At 41.8% G+C, this 21,303-nt stretch overlaps 1 protein-coding gene across 1 annotated transcript; it reads left to right on the top strand.

Moving 5' to 3' along the window:
- The first annotated feature begins 3,291 nt into the window (after positions 1 to 3,291).
- Positions 3,292 to 17,037, top strand: LOC125298869. Its single transcript, XM_048249737.1, has 3 exons — positions 3,292 to 3,466; positions 16,012 to 16,614; positions 17,030 to 17,037. The coding sequence occupies exons 2-3, from the start codon at positions 16,014 to 16,016 to the stop codon at positions 17,035 to 17,037; spliced, it is 609 nt and encodes a 202-aa protein (XP_048105694.1). The 5' UTR covers positions 3,292 to 3,466; positions 16,012 to 16,013.
- Positions 17,038 to 21,303: the final 4,266 nt, after the last annotated feature.

The following is a 21,303-nucleotide window of genomic DNA, read 5'->3' as shown; positions in this document are numbered from 1 at the left end:
GCCTCTTTGTTTGATAACACCACTACCCCTAATGCTATGCCTCTTCATTTGATAACACCACTACCCCTAATGCTATGCTAATGCTATTCTAATGCTATGCTAATGCTATTCTAATGCTATGCTAATGCTATGCCTCTTTGTTTGATAACACCACTACCCCTAATGCTATGCCTCTTTATTTGATAACACCACTACCCCAATGCTATGCCTCTTTGTTTGATAACACCACTACCCCTAATGCTATGCCTCTTCATTTGATAACACCACTACCCCTAATGCTATGCCTCTTTATTTGATAACACCACTACCCCAATGCTATGCCTCTTTATTTGACAACACCACTACCCCAATGCTATGCCTCTTTGTTTGATAACACCACTACCCCTAATGCTATGCTAATGCTATTCTAATGCTATGCTAATGCTATTCTAATGCTATGCTAATGCTATGCCTCTTTGTTTGACAACACCACTACCCCTAATGCTGTGCCTCTTTGTTTGATAACACCACTACCCCTAATGCTATGCCTCTTTGTTGATAACACCACTACCCCAATGCTATGCCTCTTTGTTGATAACACCACTACCCCTAATGCTATGCCTCTTTATTTGACAACACCACTACCCCTAATGCTATGCCTTTATTTGACAACACCACTACCCCTAATGCTATGCCTTTATTTGACAACACCACTACCCCTAATGCTATGCCTCTTTGTTGATAACACCACTACCCCTAATGCTATGCCTTATTCACACACATACACACAGACTCACACACACACACACACACACACACACACACTTCCTCAAAGACAGAGAGAGAGAGTTAGGTAATCCAAATGTTATTTATAAAACACATCTCTCTCTCACACACACACACACACACACCACACACATACACACCACCAACACACACACACACTAGCACACACACGTTCACACAGCCAACACACACACACCCACACACACACATATACACACACACACACACACACAAACTCTCTCTCTCTCTCTCACACACACACAGATATTCACACCACCAACACACACACACACACACACCAGGAGTTTCTGCTAGAAAAAAATGGTTCCGGTCAAAGTGACCGGCAGAGGTTCGTTTTCCGGACATTTTGATGATATGCGGTCAGGATGTATAGAATGCAACATGTTCATTAGCCCTACTTAAACATGCCCAACAAGATCTAGCCAGTATCTTTTTCATGGACAGCAAGAGTCCACTTCGTTCGTTGTTTTAAAAGGCTACTTGTTTTGTTGCTGCTACCCACGCTATCTCCAGTGGTGACTGTTTAACTTGCACAGATCTTTTTACAAGAATGAGCTCACACCACCACCACCCCTAATGCTATGCCTCTTCATTTGATAACCACCACTACCCCCTAATGCTATGCCTCTTTTGTTTGATAACACCACTACCCCCTAATGCTATGCCTCTTTTGTTGACAACACCACTACCCCCCCATGCTATGCCTTTTGTTTGACAACACCACTGCCCCTAATGCTATGCCTCTTTATTTGACAACACCACTACCCCTAATGCTATGCCTCTTTATTTGATAACACCACTACCCCCTAATGCTATGCCTCTTTATTTGATAACACCACTACCCCCTAATGCTATGCCTCTTTATTTGATAACACCACTACCCCCTAATGCTATGCTAATGCTATTCTAATGCTATGCTAATGCTATGCCTCTTTACATTAAGAAATGTTTCCTATTCTGGGAAATTTTTAGTTTCTTTTTCACATTTTGTGAATTGTGCCAGAAAATATCCGCGGACAAGTAATCTCCTCGTCGAGGAGGCCCTAACCCTGCAGATCATAGACAGAGAACGCATAGGCCTAGGCTACTGTATGCTTTGGGTACAGAACACAGTTGCATGTCCAGTGTACACAGAGAATGACAGTGTCTTGGAGCGGCCGCACCCCCCGCAACTCCACTTCCAATGTCACCGATTCCGACAGATACGCCCGACACTTCTGCTTTTTATCTGGTGGTGGTGGAGCTGACCAGACATCTGAGGCTTCAGACGTTACCAATTTATCATCATCCATCGCGTCTGGCCTCTGAAAAAACGTTTAAGGCTAGTCTGCCTGGGCCTGGCCATGTTTGAACCGCTTCACTCATTTGTTCGTTGTTTAACATGGACGTTTTAAGCGTGCGCTTCCTATTTGAAATCCAGCATAGGCTATGCGTGTTGTTTAATAGCTTACTTTTCAAACAGTAGAGCCTGTTCATTTAAAAACATAGCCAGAGGACGTATAATATAGGCTTACATATTAAGGCTTATTCTCAAATTCAAATTGCGTTAGGGGGACGGGATTATTAGCCAATTTCAATCAGGCAATTTGACCGGAGAGATTTAATTTTGTTCAGACATTTCATTTTTTTTCCGACCAATGTCCGGTAATTACCGGACAACGGAAACCCTGACACACACACACACACACACACAGCCAACACACACACACACACACACACAGACAAACACACTCTGGGCCAGATGTACGAATGCTTCTGCACCCACTTTAGGCGTATTTGATTTGCAAAGTGCACATAAAAACATGGCAAGGTGTGTACAAACAGGCTGCACTGAGGAAAAAGCTCAGACTGCCTGTCGTGGGAGCTGAGAAAGAGGAGCTCATTCATTCCACAGTGTGTGTGTGTTTGTGTGTGTGTACTGTAAAGAGGAGCTCATTCATTCCACACTCTCTCCTTGCCCTCCTCTCTCACTTTCTCTTTCACACACACACACACACACTCAACTGGTTTTAATCCTATATCACACACACACGCATTATTCTAAACTATTCTTTCCCCCATGTGAGTAGAAGGGCCTGTTTAATGGCTACACCTTCCTCATTCATGTTACAGAGCTTTATCACAACACACACACTATTCTAAACTAAGGACCCAGATACCCGTTTAATGGCTACACCTTCCTCAGTTATATTACAGAGCTTTATCACAACACATTGAACAGCTTCCAGCAGTCATTTTCAAAGAAACCGATATTATGATCATGAGACACTGGAATACTTCCAGGACTATTTTAAGTTTCATTTTCACAAAAAAGCTGATATCATAAGACACTGAATTACTTCCAAGAGAATTGCAGTTTCATTTACACAGAAATGAGAGAGTTGTGCTATTCAGACCTCCTCTACTCCACTCCACACACGAGATCCGCACGTGACGTCAGCCTAAGTTTCCTTTTCTTGGAAGCCTGGAGGCGGTGGCCTGGAGACTCCACCAGTAAACCTCCAAGGTACCGTATCCTTGACACTCCAGAGGAGAACCAAACTCCTCCACTACCAGAGCAAGAACAGCAGCGAACACACACACACATACACACCTAGACACACCACACTCCTCCACTACCAGAGCAAGAACAGCAGGCCTCCTAAAGGAAGGGAACTGTAGATCAACCTTTAGAGTGAAAGTAAGTTCCATTTTATCTCCAGCTTTTAGTGCAACCATCATATCTCTCTCTATCTTACATTTTTTTTTAAATCACTGACAAGCGTTTACCTCAACTTAAAATACTCTTAACCCTTTAGGCGCCAGAGGTTTTTTTTCGAAACGTTCGATTTTGACATCTTAATTTCAAAAGGCTATATCTTAAAAGTGATAAGCGATAGAGACTTTCCGTAAATTAGAGAAATATTAAGGATGACCCAAAGTTTATGTAGAGATTAAATGTTTATATCTAATTTGCATATTATGACGTCATATGGTGGTGGCCATCTTGGATTATAGAATTTTCATGAAAATTCGATGTTTGAATGATAAAATGCACCACTTCTTTCCCCGCCAAAATGTCCCTCACCTTCTGTATGCTATATTGCACAATACTGAATGCTCAGGTAAATAGTAAGTAGTGAACAAACTGTGTAAATCATTACTAATAAATGGCAGAAACAAACCAAATGCATGTAGCGGTAGGCTGGCCTTTTGCTGTAGAGATTTTCCATTTTCTACATACAGTAGGCACTCTGATTCCATGTATGGGGCACATATATATTATTCAGATGACACACAAAACACAAGTAGACAAGACCTGTTTAGTTCAAAGCTCACTTGCCACGGCAAGGCACAGATCAGGAGTGAGATGACGAGACAAGACAAGAGACAATGTTAGTTTTTTTTTTCTTTTTGTTGTTTTTGTTGATGTTTTCTTAGCTGACAAAGACACACACACATCACAAGGACATGAACACACAAAAAAGAACACATAGTGTATGTCCTAAATGGTCAGGGAAATAGATAGCAAATCAACAGTGTAAATCATTACTAATAAATGGCTGACAATTTTTTTTTATGTAGCAGGCCTTTTGCTGTAGAGATAATGACTCCCTATCCCTATAGGGCCGGCATTCCCATCATCTTGTGATAGACTATGCATGGCCTAATGGCTCCCCTGCCCCGTGTCACCACCTCTGCTCCTGCTGCCTCGCCATATCTTGTCATAAACACTTAAGCCTGTCAAAAAACTAAACCGAAATGCAACGACTATAGAAGATATCTCACATTAACGTTTTCTTCTTCACTGGCGCATATGAGAGAAAAAGGCTTAACATGATTCAATGTACCTAATCAACGATCAATAATCACCAAATTTCTCTTTCATATTGCTCCTAATAAGCACATAAAACTGTCAAAATGTCAAACCAAAGTCCAATTACTATGGAACTTATCTGATATTAAGAGTTGCTGCTTCATTGAGGCCTATATTAAAATGAAAAAGCTTAACATGGTTTAATGTAGGCTACCTAAACAACGCTCAGTGATCACCACATTTCTCTCTCATCATGTTCACGTAAAACTATAAAAATATCGAACCCAAAGTCCAATTATTATGGACGTTATCTGACATTACTGTAAGTGTTTCTGCTTCATTGAGGCCTATTGAAAGGAAAAAGCTAACGGGGTTTAATGTACCTAAACAACGATCAGTGATCACCAAATTTCTATAGGCCTAGATCATCATAAGCACTTAACCATTACATTCCAAATGCACATTCTTCATAGGCATTCTCTGTTACCATTAAATCCGCATTCTATGCAAACATTCTAAATGGCTAAACGCCATTTCAAGTAACCATTCTCCATTAGATTCTAAATACACGTTCTTCATAACATTCTTCATAACATTCTCTGGCTAACTATTCAGCCACAGTGAAGAAGAGTGGCGTTTCAGACGCTTTTTTGTGTGCCTGCTGAAGGTTGTTCGTTTTCTCTATATCACACGTACTAAATCAAATGAAAGATGATTTCCTACATAACCTAAATCAAAATAGCACTCGTGGATAGTAGGCCTTTGATGAAAGATCCACATTTATATAGGCTAATATGTAGGCTAATGTGTGTATTTCGCTTATCTTAAAATGTTTCTTAAATAGTGGAGAAACGAGTTGAGAGTTAAGAGGAAGTAGCCTATGCCGAGTGTAGCTCCACCCGGAGTCGTGGAAAGTGCTGGCTCCGCCCATCTCTTTTGCCGTTGGTGAAGTCACTCCTCCAGTCAGCCCCAAAGCACACTGAAGGACCAATGAAAATGTTTGTTGTCATTTGAAACTTGAATAAGGGACTCTGGAAACATGGTAACACTGTCAGCAGCACAGACCTTCACTTGTACAATTCACAGCAGCACAGACCTTCACTTGTACAATTCACAGCAGCTTGGAACTTCAGTTTATTCAGTAGCCTTCCTACAGCATTGCATTGAGCTTTGAGCTATTTAATCCATCTTTTATAGCAACTTATTTTATAGAATAGACTAGTATAGTGTTAGGCCCATATAATTACAGTTAAGCCTATAGGCTACTGTATCTAATACAGTCTATATTGAAAAATGAACTTTTTATTTTATTTTTTATTATATTCTGTTTTCAAAAACTATATTCCACAATCAAACCCCTGTATAACACATACAGTATAGAACGTTATTAAAGTCATTGTCCAATTTGCAAACAAATTCTTGTTTTTATTTTGTTTAACATATTACAATTCAGTACAGTATTTTCAGTATTACAGTTTTTCATTAAAATCTTTAGAACGGTCATGGCTTTCATGCAAAAAGAGTCAGAATTTACTTTGTGTGAAATAGAGACCATTCTGTGCGATTATGACATCACAAAGACATGAACCGCCCCTGGATCCCAAGGGGGGTGATACAAGGATACAAGGATACAAGGAAGTTTATTGTCACATGCATATAGTTACTGGAAGTAAGAAATGCAGTGAAATTATGTCTGGTGTCAGCCTATTTGTGCATTAATGGGGGGGGGGGGGGTAAGAGTGCAGTAGAAGAGGGGTTTAGTAGATTAAGGGCAAGGGCTGCATAAAAAAGGTGGGGAGGATTGGGATTGGGTGGGGGCACCAACAAGGAGCACCCAAGAGCAACAGGGGCAAGGAAAACTCCCTTACCAAGGAAGAAACCTTGGGCAGATCCACAGCTCAAGGGGCTAACCCAACTGCCAGGGGTCTTGGTGTGTGTGTTGGGGGATGACAGGGGAGATGGGATAGTGTGCTGTGTGTGTGGGGAGGGCAGTGTGCAATATGTGTGTTGGAGAAGCTTCCTGATGAAATAATGTGTGCTGTGTGTGGGGGGCAGGGACTTACTATTGCAAAGCAGAGTACTGTATGTATGATGTATGTGAGTGATGACAGTGAAGATGTGTGTGGAAGGGGGGGAAGTGGAGCAGTGACTGTGTGTGTATGTGTGTGTGTGTAGTGTGTGTGGGCAGTGTGCTGTAAGTATGTTGGGGATGTGTGTTGGAGAAGCTTCCTGATGAAAAATAATGTGCTGTGTATGTAGGGGGCAGGGACATACTATTGCAAGCAGAGTACTGTATGTATGATGTATGTGAGTGATGACAGTGAACATGTGTGTGTGTGGCAGGAGGGGAGTGGAGCAGTGACTGTGTGTGTGTGTGTGTGTGTGTAGGTGGGGGCAGTGTGCTGTAAGTATGTAGAGGATGTGTGTTGGAGAAGATCCTGAAGACAATGTGCTGTGTATGTGTAGGGGGGGCAGTGTGCAGCAAGTATGTAGAGGAGGCTTACTGTAGCAAGCAGTGTGTTGTATGTATGTGAAGTGATGACAGTGATGATGTAAGTGTGTGTGTTGGGGGGGGGGTTGGGGGCAGAAAGGCTAGGCAATCAAGGACATGGGTAGATGGAGGAGAAATCAAAAATAATAAATAAAAAAAGTTCTATGGAGATGTGCAAAAGTTGGAGAAAGTCAGATATGTGTGTGTGTGTGTGTGTTTTTTGGCGTGTGATGAAATAAGAAAAATAAATAAAAAGGTCTGGGATGGAGGGATGTAAAAGTGCTAAAAGTCTTGTAGGTGTGTGTGTGTGTGTGTGGGGGGGGGGGGGGTCATGAGTGCTGAGTAGTGAATGAGTGCAAAGTCAGTATAGTGTGAGTTCAGAATTGGGAAATGTTTGAGAGTGCTGAGGAGTGAATGTGTGCAAAGTCAGTATAGTGTGAGTTCAGAGTTCGGATGGCCTGGGGATAAAAACTTCTCCTGAGTCTCTCAGTTCTGGCTTTGTGTTCAGATGTGTACCTGTATCAGAATTTGAAGGGAGGTAGATCAGATATGGACTTTAGTTTTGACCATATGTCTTGGAAACAGAAGGGATCAAACTACCATATAAAAAAATACACATAATATTTTTTATACATAAAAAAATATGGTGGTAGAGTGCTGAAGCGGTACTATCACATCAGTACAGCGCAGTTTAGCAAAGGTTCGTCTCAATTCAGAATTTTTTTTTACTGTCTGCTGCAGCAAGGTGAAGATGTTAATTTGGGAAATTTGTATCTGATCCATTATTTGGGAGATGTGTCCATCTATGTGCCAATGAAGCATGGTAATGCAAAGTAAGATCGGGTGTTCATTCCCTCTAAAAAAGAGGTGTTTACAGAAATCCTGCAAAATGACCAGGGGCTCCATCGCACATCTACCGATCCACCTTGTCTGGAGCCTCCAGTGGTCATGTGGAGCACATGCCTGTTAACCCTTAAAGGTGTAGGTTTTTGAACGTGAAGTTCCGCAACAATTGAAGGTTCTAAAATTCTATGTTGAATTCAATGAACCCAGATATTCTTTAGAACGTTCATTTCTCAACATTCCCGTCACACCTCATGCTCCTGTCCAAGTTCAGGGAAATGTTTCCACATCCTTGCTGTGGAAATGGCTACTGGGCTGCATTTACCCACAAAACGTACCTACAGCCTTTCTTTGATGCGGAAAAGGGGTAGAGGAAATGAAAGCAAATCTGGCAGAAAAAAACCTAGAACGAAGGACTACGATTATACAGTCAATCTGGCCCCAGATTCAGTCCTTTCCCAAGTGCAAGCACCTGAGCATCCTGATATAACAAGTGATACTGAGAACAATACCTTTGCTCCCTGGCTACATGTACAAACACCTGAGCCTAACTGGTCATCAGTGTCTCGCAGAAGCCAGTGTCTTGCTCCCAAGATCTGGCTTGAAGGGGAGACAATTGAGCAGGCCATCGCAGGCTACATTGGTCAGGCGGCAAAAATGGACTCTGTATTATGTGTGCCGACGTACATTTATCAGATGGCTGCAGTTTCGAATTTTGGCCCAATTTTGCAGTTCTGCGCAGCACAAAGGGCTCTGAATTTTGACACGATATTGATGCCCTTCAACACCGATGTTCAAGGTTCAGGCTTACACTGGGTTCTAGCATCCGCCAATTTTAGGGATCGGGACATTTCCATCTACAATTCCATCCACAGCTCTAAAACTGCAAACACTGCCTGTTCAACACTTCTCAAAGTTGTGGCCTGTATTTTCACGACTGCTGGAGAAGATTTTAAGGTATCTGATTGGACTGTTACAGACGTCATAAATGTCCCACAACAAAGTAATGGATATGACTGTGGTGTTTTTACTGTTCTCTATGCCTGTGCAATCATCAGGAACGATCAATTAGGGCCAGTGGACAGCCACAAAGCCAGACTATTTCAAAGTCAAAGTCAAAGTCAAAGTCAGCTTTATTGTCAATTTCTTCACATGTTCCAGACATACAAAGAGATCGAAATTACGTTTCTCACTATCCCACGGTGAAGACAAGACATATTTGACCAATTTTAAGTCCGCAGACAAACATAACATTCAAGTAAACAAAAAAGTAAGTAAATAAGTAAATAAGAGGGCACATATAATAATGAAAAAAATAAGAGCAGCAAAATTTTGTCCAAATTGTGCATAGACAGTCAATAAAATACTAGTGCAAATACTGTAAAATACTATAAAATACTGTTTGACCTAAGTAATAAAGAAGAAAGTGGCATAGTGGTGCAAGTTATGTAAGAGCAGCAGAAGTGTTGTGTTTTCAGGACAACAACACCAAGTTGTAAAGTGTACAAGTGTGCAAGTGTTCAAGTGTGCAGGTGGAGTAGTGCAGGCGGCCATTGTGGGTCCAATGTCCAGGATGTTATGTAGCTGAGGGTGGAGGGGGAGAGGAGAGAGAGTTCAGCATCCTTACAGCTTGGTGTATGAAGCTGTTGGTGAGTCTGGTAGTGCGGGGCGCAGGCTTCTGTACCTCTTCCCAGAGGGCAGTAGATCAAACAGATTGTGAGCGGGGTGACTTGCATCACTCACAATTTTGGTCACCTTTGGGGGTGAGGTGGGTGGTGTAAATGTCCTTCAGGGAGGGGAGTGAAGCACCAATGATCCTTCCAGCTGTGTTCACTATGCGCTGCAGGGCTTTCCTGTTGTATTCAGTGCAGCTTCCGCCCCACACAGCGATACAGCTGGAGAGGATGCTCTCAATGGTGCCTCGGTAGAATGTGGTCATGATGGCTGGTGGAGCACTTGCTGCGCCTGAGTTTTTCTCGCGAGGAAGTACAGGCGGCGCTGAGCTCTCTTAGCCAGTGATGCAGTGTTGGTGGTCCAGGAGAGGTCTTCACTGATGTGCACCCCAGGAATTTGGTGCTGCTCGCTCTCTCCACCACAGCACCGTCGATGGTCAGTGGCAGGTGTTGGGTGTGACCTCTCCGAAGTCAACAACAATCCACTCTCTCGTTGAAGAGTACATGCCAGGGAAAATCAGACGCTTCAGGCCTCTCCCAAAAAAAACTTCTATGTCATAGGAGAAAGGTGCAGTCGTATGATGCGGAGACTAAGGCTGTAGAACTTAGGGAGAGAGACTACAAGTCCACCTGGAAAAGGCTACAGTTGGATAATGCTAACTCCAAGAACTGGACCCTGTGCTACTCAGCCAAATGCAAGGGTGATCCAGAATATAGAGATGAGTACATTTTGTGTGTAATTTGTAGGCAGTGGTTTCACGTGAAGTGTATGGCAGAAGATCGTGTAGCCATCGCCTGCACTGATTACCACAAATGTGTTATGTGCTCCAACTGAACTCAACCTAAGCATTTTCACCTAACAAGCTGTGAGGGTCTTCCAGGCATTCATCGTCTTTGTCTTCCAGGGAATCATCGCCTTTTCTTGTTTGTTGACTGAAGTCAAGTCTGAGGGATAAAGCAAGAGACTGTAACAATAAAAAAGAATAGCAGTTTGTATTATAGTTTTAGTTGTTTACTTTTTAGCTAGGTTCAACTAGACCTCGACTCACATGCTCTTTTAGTTTTTTCCCCTATTCCCTAAAGCCAGAGGGGCCAGAATTTTTTTTGGTTACAACTCAGCCAGTTTTGCATATGGCAGGCAAGTTTGAGTGACTTCCATCCTTACACTACAACTTTGCGTCGGATAACGTCCATAATAATTGGACTTTGGGTTCGATTTTTTGACAGTTTTAAGTGGTTATGATAAACAATATATGAGAGAAATTGGGTGATCACTGAGCATTGTTTAGGTACATTGAATCGCGTTAAGCTTTTTTCTTATAGGCCTCAATGAAGCAGCAACGCTTAATGTCGGATAACGTCCGTAATAATTGGACTTTGGGTTCGATTTTTTGACAGTTTTAAGTGGTTATGATAAGCAATATATGAGAGAAATTGGGTGATCACTGAGCGTTGTTTAGGTACATTGAATCACGTTAAGCTTTTTTTTTTTTTAATATAGGCCTCCATGAAGAAGAAACGCTAAGGGACCGTTCGTTATTTATAAACAGGGTCACCGGAGGAAAATAGGGGAGGGTCATGTCTTTTTATTCTTTGTTGAGGGGAGGGTCACCTAACTTTTTTTTGACTAGGAGGGGGGGTCACCCATCTTTTGTATTAATGAAAACAGCAAAAATCAAAGTGGCTTGTTTGATTGTTGATTTCTGTCGCCATAACGTTCTCTTTAGTTCCATAGCTCTGTCAACATTGAACAATGAAAATAAGGGAGATTTCCGGGTTTCTCCGCCAAAATACGGAAAATGTCAACATCCGTCTCCATTAACGTTGGAAGGGTTGGAGCAACAAAGTAGCCTACTTTATTTCACGCCTAACAGCCTATATCCATTTGGTCAACTTTATCCAGCCCTAAAAAGCTAAATTTAACTTTGGTTTTACTTGTAGTTTACCGTGTAGCCTAGCCTAACTTTAAAAGTGTGCATGCTTATAAAGCATACTTGTGCTTCATTCATCCACACATCCAGCTCCTAACGTTTTGACAAGCATTTCTACCAATTGACCTTGTTCCTGCCCATCTCTAGCATTGCTGTCTCCATCCTTTTCGGTTTTGTTGTTTGCAAAAAATATATAGTAGGCCATATTTATTGGTAACCAGCAACAAGTGCAATTTGTTAATCGCTGTCATTCTCTCTCCTGCCAACAAAAATGTGTAACGTTCCAAGTAGCAGTCGTAATTCTGCTTCATAAAGTTGAACAAATACATTGGTCATATAAATAGCCAGTTTATGGTCTACAGTGTAGAGTTGGTAAGTTATGGTAGACCAACTTGGAGTGAATATACAGGGGATTTCTTTGGCTCTTAGCCTGGCAGGTGCGCCGCGTGGACATAGCCTACGGCCGAAACACTGCAAAGCCAATGAATCGCGTGCTTTTCAATGACAACCACGTCGTTAACTTAAATAGGCCTACTGTAGGTTAACATCACTGAGTTCGCATTCAAGTAAGCAAAACGATGATTTGAATACATCTGTTTCTCTGGAAGGGCAAGGGGTAACAACAGGACAACACAGAGACAGGACAGAATGCAGGACTAATGTTATGAGAGTATTACAGTAATATGGGATATTCTACGGAAAATATTAAAACGGCAAGACAGCGGGGAAAAGTTAAAATGATAGGCCTAAACCCGGAAAAAAGTTGGCATGTTAGGTATTTTTTAGGTCCCTGTGATTATTTGTGAAATTGTGCAAACGGCCTTTTCAAGTCATTTGAGAAGGAAGGAGTGTAGCAAGCTCCCAAATTGACGCTCGTCTGAGAAATTGAGTTTTGGATAATGTTCAGCTTCGGCAACTTTACAATGACTGAGGAAGCCTAGAGATGGCCACCATCTTGGTGAAGTGTGATGTGTAAGATCAGAAAGCAGAGGGTGAGTTTAGAACGACAGTTAAAGTCGATGTGTTTACATAGCGCTTTATAACGTGGGTGGAAGGTATCGACAATTGGCCAGGGAGGGTCATGTCTTTTTTGAAAAGGCTGCTGGAGGGTCGTTGATAATTTTCTTGCAGGCAGGGGAGGGTCATGCAACTTTTGATTGAAGCACTCAAAATCCCTCCGGTGACCCCGAACGGTCCCTAAAGTCATATAACGTCCATAATAATTGGACTTTGGGTTCGATTTTTTTTACAGTTGTAAGTGGTAAGCAATATATGAGAGAAATTGGGTGATCACTGAGCGTTGTTTAGGTACATTGAATCACTTTAAACTTTTTTCTTTTAATATAGGCCTCAATGAAGCAGCAACGCTTAATGTCAGATAATGTCCATAATAATTGGACTTTGGGTTCGATTTTTTTACAGTCTTAAGTGGTTATGATAAGCAATATATGAGAGAAATTTGGTGATCACTGAGCGTTGTTTAGGTACATTGAATCACGTTAAACTTTTTTTTTTTTTTTTAATATAGGCCTCCATGAAGAAGAAACGCTAAAGTCATATAACGTCCATAATAATTGGACTTTGGGTTCGATTTTTTTTACAGTTGTAAGTGGTTATGATAAGCAATATATGAGAGAAATTGGGTGATCACTGAGCGTTGTTTAGGTACATTGAATCACGTTAAACCTTTTTCTTTTAATATAGGCCTCAATGAAGCAGCAACGCTTAATGTCAGATAATGTCCATAATAATTGGACTTTGGGTTTAATTTTTTTACAGTCTTAAGTGGTTATGATAAGCAATATATGAGAGAAATTGGGTGATCACTGAGCGTTGTTTAGGTACATTGGTTCACGTTAAGCTTTTTTCTTTTAATATAGGCCTCAATGAAGCAGCAACGCCTAAGATCAGATAACGTCCATAATAATTGGACTTTGATTTCGACTTTTTGATAGTTTCATGTGCTTATGAGGAGCAATATATGAGAGAAATTTGGTGTTTGCTGAATGTTGTTTAGGTATATTGATCCACATTAAGCTTTTTCCTTTCAATAGGCCTCAATGAAGCAGAAACGCTTAATGTTAGATAACGTCCATAATAATTGGACTTTGGGTTCGATATTTGTATTTGTATTAAAGTGGTTATGATGAACAATATGAGAGAAATTTGGTGATCACTGAGCGTTGTTTATGTACATTGAATCACGTTAAGCCTTTTTCTCGCCATAGGCGCCAATTAAGAAGAAAACGTTAATGTGAGATATCTTCTATAATCGTTGGATTTCGGTTTAGTTTTTTTGACAGACTTAAGTGTTCATGACAACATATGGCCATGAGAAATTTGGTGATGATTCATCGTTGTTTTCCTACCTTAAGCCACGTTAAGCTTTTTCACGTTAAGCGTTTTAGAATGTCCCGAGGTCGAACGAAATATGACACCCTATTTGACTAAATCGGCCGTTTTATTCAGTACCGCATCTTGTCGAGTAAACTCGACCGTGGCGCCTAACACAGCCTCACACCTACATCACACAATTAGCCAAAGAGTAAGGTTTCTTTTCAAAAAAACACATTTTGTTAATCTACTTTCTCTAAATATACTAACTCTTCCAAAACACAGCAAACCACAAAATCCTTTCCAAACTCTAGCACATGTGTTCTATCCATGATGATCTTGCTGAAATACGTAACTGTGAAAAACAAAGAAAGCAGAAGTGCACAGTTTAATTCCAGGGAACTGTAAGTGTAACTGCAGCATAAATCCATTTATAAAGTAATTTGCTGTATGTGCATGTGTCAATAGGTATAGTGCATATGCATATGGCCCACGACCTAATGTCAAAATAATAATTCGGCCCTTGAGGGTATTTTTAATTGCGACAAACAACGACACTGATTAAAATAGACGATAGATCCAAGTACGGTGACATCTCATTTGTACTCTCCTCCACTAATTGCTAGACATCCAGAGCTTCGATCCAAGCTCAAATTCGCTGCACAAAGTTTTCAGGAAATACTGGAATACACGCGAGAAACACGAAGACGTGCATTTTGGAGAGTATGATCGATCGTCTATTGACAGTGATAGTCACGTTGCATCTGTGAATGGAGGTGCGTCTTTGCATGTATACAACGGTGTCCACTAAGCATACCATGTTTATTACCCTCTGCCCAACATAGATGGAGGTGGTAGTGCTAATCGTGATGATAATATCCGTAATGGACGTGGTACAGACAGCAGGGGTAGTAAAAATAGGGCTCTGAAGAACTACAAAGTCACCCACGATAGGAACTGATTTGAACAGGCTACTTTATTGTAGGCCTATAATAACGGTTTGTGGTTATAGTAATAGTTTACTATTGTTGGTTTACATCTTAGGCCTACTATTTTCCTGTTAATTTGACAAAAAAGAAAGTAAACCTGGTCAAATATGTTCAACATCCAGTATTTACTGAAAGGTGCATAATTTGAGGTGCCTGCCATCCAGTGGCAAATTAGATGGATAAATTTACCCACTTCACATATAAACTTTTATTTATACTCATTTTCACATTTACAGTAGGACTTTATCTCTGACCACTTTCAAGCCTTTTGAAATGTTGATATAAAAATCCAATGGTGTTGTTTTCTTAACCCTGGTGCCTAAGTTTGCCAGGTTTAAATAAGTTATGAGAGGAAAATATTTTTGTTTAGTGTGAAACACACACATACCTGTTTTTATGCTTTTTTGTTTTTATAATTTGTATTAATATTTATTTTAGCATTATTGTATTTATAAGCTAAGGTTGATAGGACAGGTGTCTAAAAAGAGATAAAAAGACTGTCTGTTTGCAGTTGTGTTATACAGTATTGTTTTTTTGTTTGTATTATTCTTGAACACTGAAGTGGCCCTCCAATCAGAAGACGTTGACAGAAGTGGCCCCCAGCTCATTTGAGTTTAAGACCCCAAAAACACTATGAGATAAGCTCTACACAAGTTAAATCTGTCACTAATACTTTCTCTTTCTCCCCCCAGTCATGCCTGCACAGGTTATATAGAGGACTAAAATGCTCTGGAAAAAAAAAGAATTAAGTATGAATTCTAAAACTGATAGTTCCAGTCCTTGATTGTGATTGGCTGAATCACGTTCGAAGCCGTTGATACAAAAGTTAAAGTAGCTGCGTCTTGATGTTGCTTGGCAACCATTCAGATAGAGGAAACATATTTCTTGGCGGAAGAATGATTATCTAGGAATAATTCGTTATATTTCTAGTTGCTGTACCTTTACTTTATGAAACTTTGCCAGGTATTTATAGTAACTGTTTTAGAAAAGCAATAGGCCACTCGAGTCCGTAGGTTACACTGATTCTACAACAGCTAAGGGGGGTTTTAGGCACGACGTGCTAGCGGACAGCCCCTTAGCTGTTGTAGAATCAGCATAACCTATGGCCTCTCGGGGCTTATTGCTTAATTCTACAGACTTTCTATCATGTTGTCTCTTCCTCCCTCAGCCATGCCTGCACAAACACTGAATGTGCTGAGCCAGCTGCGGAACTCCCAGTTTGGTCGCCCAAAGCCGAGACATGGACTTCGACTTCTGTTCTGGTTTGCAAATGATTTTGTCGGATTCGACTACAACAATCAAATGGTGGCTACAGACAATCCTGCTCATGGCAGTTATGGCTTCAAACCATTCCACAACAGGATTGATAATGGCAACAGTCCTCTCCTCCCACACCAGTATGAGAGATATTATGAGGTTGGCAACCTGAATCAGCCAAAGGCTTTGCAACTTCCCAGTTATGTCAGACAACACCACACCAATCCCCAGTACAACAGCAACACTGATCGCCTTATTGTAGTCATGGGCTCTGGCATGAATATTATTGACAGAGTGTACGTGACGCAGCATTCAGACAGAACACACTTCTCATCCGATGACACCTTTCGCATCAGCCAAGGCCTCATAGACAACATCAGGAGACTGGATCTGGACGACTTCCTGGCACAGATGGGTGAACAGGAGCGTTCTGTGCTGCAGTCGTCTTTCAGCAGCAGTCAGCAGCCAGCTTTCCAGCCTTACACTCCCCCAGCATACAGGCGCGCTCAGAGCAGTGATGAGTGTCCATCCATCTGTGAAGTAGTCGCTTTTGTACTAATTCTCTTCCTTTTTCTGATGCTGGCAGGTCAAAGGGGATTAATTTTCTAATATTTTTTTCTTGGGGAAAACAGAGGTTACAAATCCCCTTTGTCAAAATCAAAATGTTTAACTTGGAAATAGATAGGGAAAAGAATAGGGATGACTATTATTTGTTGTGTACTTTGGGTGTTGTATTAACATAACACTCTTTTAAAAAATGACTGTACTCATCTGTTGTGTCAATATATCACTCTATATAAAATGGCTGTATTGGATGTTGTGTCAAAATATCACTCTATATAAAAATGGCTGTATTGGATGTTGTTTCAATAGATCACTATATAAAATGGCTGTACCCGTTGATTGTGGACTCACTCTGTCTCCACCAGAGAACTGATTTCCCCAGATATTGAGTTTGAATAAAATCTCAACTGAAAATCTTTGTTGCAGTACACATTGGAGCATAATCATGGGTAGTCTAAGGGAGTCAACGCTAGTCGGGGTGTTCAGTAGTCTAGGAGTCAACACTAGTCGGGGTGTTCAGTAGTCTAGGAGTCAACGCTAGTCGGGGTGTTCAGTAGTCTAGGAGTCAACACTAATCGGGGTGTTCAGTAGTCTAGGAGTCAGCAGCTAGTCGGGGTGTTCAGTAGTCTAAGGGAGTCAACGCTAGTCGGGGTGTTCAGTCGCGGCTGGAATCGTTATGTGTGTTTGGGTGACACATTTGAATCCTTTGCCATTCTTTCCATTGTTGATTGCGTCAGTAATAATTCCCACTTAACACAAACTACATAGGTCCTTTAAAGGGGAACTCCGGCCATTTTCAACGTAGGACCCTGTTGTTTGAGGTCACCAAGTACTGTCAATTGGGGGTGTCTGTTAAGAGGTACAAACACAGTCTAAAATCTGCCCTCATAGCATAGCTTTGTAGTTGCCTAGCTATGCTCACCACTAGCCTAGCCATGCTCACCCCTAGCCTAGTTATTCTCACCACTAGCCTAGCCATGCCCACCACTAGCCTAGCCATGGTCACCACTAGCCTAGCCATGCTCACCACTAGCCTAGTTATTCTCACCACTAGCCTAGCCATGCTCACCACTAGCCTAGTTATTCTCACCACTAGCCTAGCCATGCTCACCACTAGCCTAGCTATGCTCACCACTAGCAGAGCAGAATGTTTTGAGCTGTCCATCTCTTACCGCACCAACCAAAGAACTTCTAATCAAAATCCCCAGATTTTGTACAGGTACATAGAACACATAGTACAGCCCATGTCATAATCCCACACACACATACACACACATACCCCCACACACACACAGACAGACTTAACCCCCACAAGCACATAACCCCATACACACACACACACACACATAACCCCACAGACACATAACCCCATACACACATAACCAAGGTAGACAAGGGATCCGCTGGTCTGGCTGCTGGTTTGTCACAATGGTGACAAGAATGTTCTTATTCTGACATTTTGGTCCCTAATGATATTGGTCTATTTAGGATTAGCGGCAGATTTTTCTCACACAGAAATAGTCACATACACACATTCACACACAAATATGCATGCATGCACATACACAGATACACACACACACACACAATTAATTATAAGAAAGGCTTTATTGTGGATCATATGAAAAATAGCCAGACATGACGCTATGATTGCAGGAGCGCCACCTAGTGGGTCTCCACTGAAGCTTCATCTAGTAGAGCTGTTACTCACAAACATGCAGCGGACATGGGCGCATGGCAACCACACAAACCCCGATTTAGGAGGCCCATTTAAAAATAAAAAATAAGTAGGGGGCCCATTTATGCTATAATACTATAAGCCCCCCCCCCACACACACACCTCATGTGAGCATCCAAAGTGTCCAAAGCGTCCTAGTTAGATGCCAGCGTTAACGTTGTGTGCAAGAGTAATGGCCATTTAGCATGGGCTTGTGTGGGTGTCCCACACACACACACATTAATATGATACCACACTTTGTCCCACACACACACACATTAATATGATACCACACTTTGTCCCACACACACACACACACACACACACGTTACTATACCACACTTCGCTCGGGTGTGGCCACGAGAGTTGGGTTTATAGAAACATGGCCAGGAGTTGGCCTCCTAGAAAACATGTTCTTAAAGAATCACAAAGTCTGCTGTCTAATATGCAGCAAGTGCTGCTGCTGTGTGTGTGTGTGTGATACGCAGTGATGTTTGCTGTGTGTGTGATACGCAGTGATGTTTGCTGTGTGTGTGTGTGTGTGTGTGATACGCAGTGATGTTTGCTGTGTGTGTGTGTGATACGCCATGATGTTTGCTGTGTGTGTGTGTGTGTGTGTGTGATACGCAGTGATGTTTGTTGTGTGTGTGATACGCAGTGATGTTTGTTGTGTGTGTGTGTGTGTGATACGCCGTGATGTTTGCTGTGTGAGTATGTGTGTGTGATACACAGTGATGTTTGCTGTGTGTGTGTGTGTGTGTGTGTGTGAGTGTGTGTGTGTGTGATACGCATGATGTTTGTGCTTTCCAGAGGATATGAAGGTGTGTGTATGCAGTGCAGTGGGGCGTCCATGGCATTTCCCTTCATCCCTGTGAAGTGTTCTTACACACTCACTCACACACAGTCACTCAAACACAGTCACTCCCACACACACACACAGTCACTCACACACACACACACACAGTCACTCCCACACACACAGTCACTCACACACACACACACAGTCACTCCCACACACACACACACACAGTCACTCCCACAGACACACACACAGTCACTCCCACACACACACACACACACACACAGTCACTCCCACACACACACACACACACAGTCACTCCCACACACACTCCGTCAGGGGCTTCCCAGTGAGGGAGAAAAGCCGTTTGAACAGAGTGCCAGATGGTGCAGAGATGAGGAGGGCCACATTCACTAGTACGCACGCATGCACACACACACACACACATGCAGAGATGAGGAGGGCTACAGTACATTCACTAGTACGCACGCACACACACACACAGAGATGAGGAGGGCTACATTCACTAGTACGCACGCATGCACACACACACACACATAGATGAGGAGGGCTACATTCTAGGGCTGGGATAAACAATTATTTTTTAAACGATTCATCTAGCGATTATTTTTTCGATGCATCGATTAATCTAACAATTCATTTTTTCAGTCCGATTAGATTTTGATTCGATTTGATTATCGATTATCTCCCCATTAATTGACTAATAGCAACTTATACATGTTTATTTACATATCTGAATGAATTAAACATGAATTCTTTAACATTGCAATATATGTTTATTGCTCTTAAGATTCCAAAATAAAAGACTATACAAGTGCAAAGTAATGCATTCTTAGTCAGAGGTAGCATTCAATAAAGTTCAGTAGTGTAGGTCTAATTGAGTGCCTGTCACTTTAAGACGTTGTGAGGGAATCCTTGCAATTAACATTAACACCGTTAAAAGGCTGCTGATGTGTGGATGCAATTCATAATGTAGTTAGTTCAAATAACGGTTCGTATTTCTCCTTGGGACAAGCACTTTTCAGTCTTGGAAAACACCTTTCCATTTACATCGGGATTTTGCAAACATTCAGAGTCAATAAAATTAGCCCTGCATGAGTAACGAAATACAAGCAGCTGCAAGTAAGCATGCTAAACTTGACATCCAAGCAGTATTCTAACGTTAGCTTTGAGATACTGCTTGATTGCATACTGTAACTTAACTTAGTTTAGTCTCCTCAATGTACTATGTTGTGATAAGACCTTAGCAGAGTTTAGCCTACTTTAACTTTAATGCAGCAGTTTTGAACAAATTTGCGCAGCATGGTCACGATGCTAAACGGATTTAATAGCAATTTAGCCCACCGTGTTCTATGCAGTGCTTCTATGTGGCAACCACAATCCTTCAACAATCGTGAATATTTTGTTAAATGCACATGCAGAGGAGGAGCAGCGGGCTCGTTCACGAGAGAGTGGTGGGCGAGGAAAAGGCTGTGTGAGTAAAAGTGCAGCTCAATGAAATTATTTTATCTTATCTTTAATTTAAATGGTAGGCCTACAACATAGAACATCAATGTGTGCTGGCCGGTTTTGATTTTGTGGCGTCCAGCCACAGATTAGTCAACGTAGGCTATGGAAAACACTGAAGGTGTAAAATTAAAAATATTAAGCAGCACACGTTATGCTTGACGAATCGACGCGCATATTTTGCATCGACGTATTTTTTGCGTCGATGTCATCGATTACGTCGACGCGTTGTCCCAGCCCTACTACATTCACTAGTACGCACACACACACACACACACACACACAGAGATGGGTGCTTCTTTGAGTGCAGAGATGAGGAGAGCTACATTCACTAGTACTCTCAGTGGTCTCACACACACACACACACACACACGCACGCACGCACACACACAGAGATGAGGAGGGCTACATTCACTACTCTCAGTGGCCTCACACACACACACACACACAGGGGCTTACAGCAGCCACAGACACACTGATGTACATTCATTTCTGTCACTGAAGAAACAGGAAGAGACGGCTCAACCAATCAGAGACCCCTCCTGTTCCCTCAACCAATCAGAGACCCCTCCTGTTCCATCGAGTTGCGCCTGGGA

The sequence above is a fragment of the Alosa alosa genome, chromosome 8 (assembly GCF_017589495.1).
Source record: "Alosa alosa isolate M-15738 ecotype Scorff River chromosome 8, AALO_Geno_1.1, whole genome shotgun sequence".
NCBI lineage: Eukaryota > Metazoa > Chordata > Actinopteri > Clupeiformes > Clupeidae > Alosa > Alosa alosa.
The sequence above is the reverse complement of the archived record's forward strand: the minus strand, read 5'-3'. Positions and strand labels throughout refer to the sequence as shown.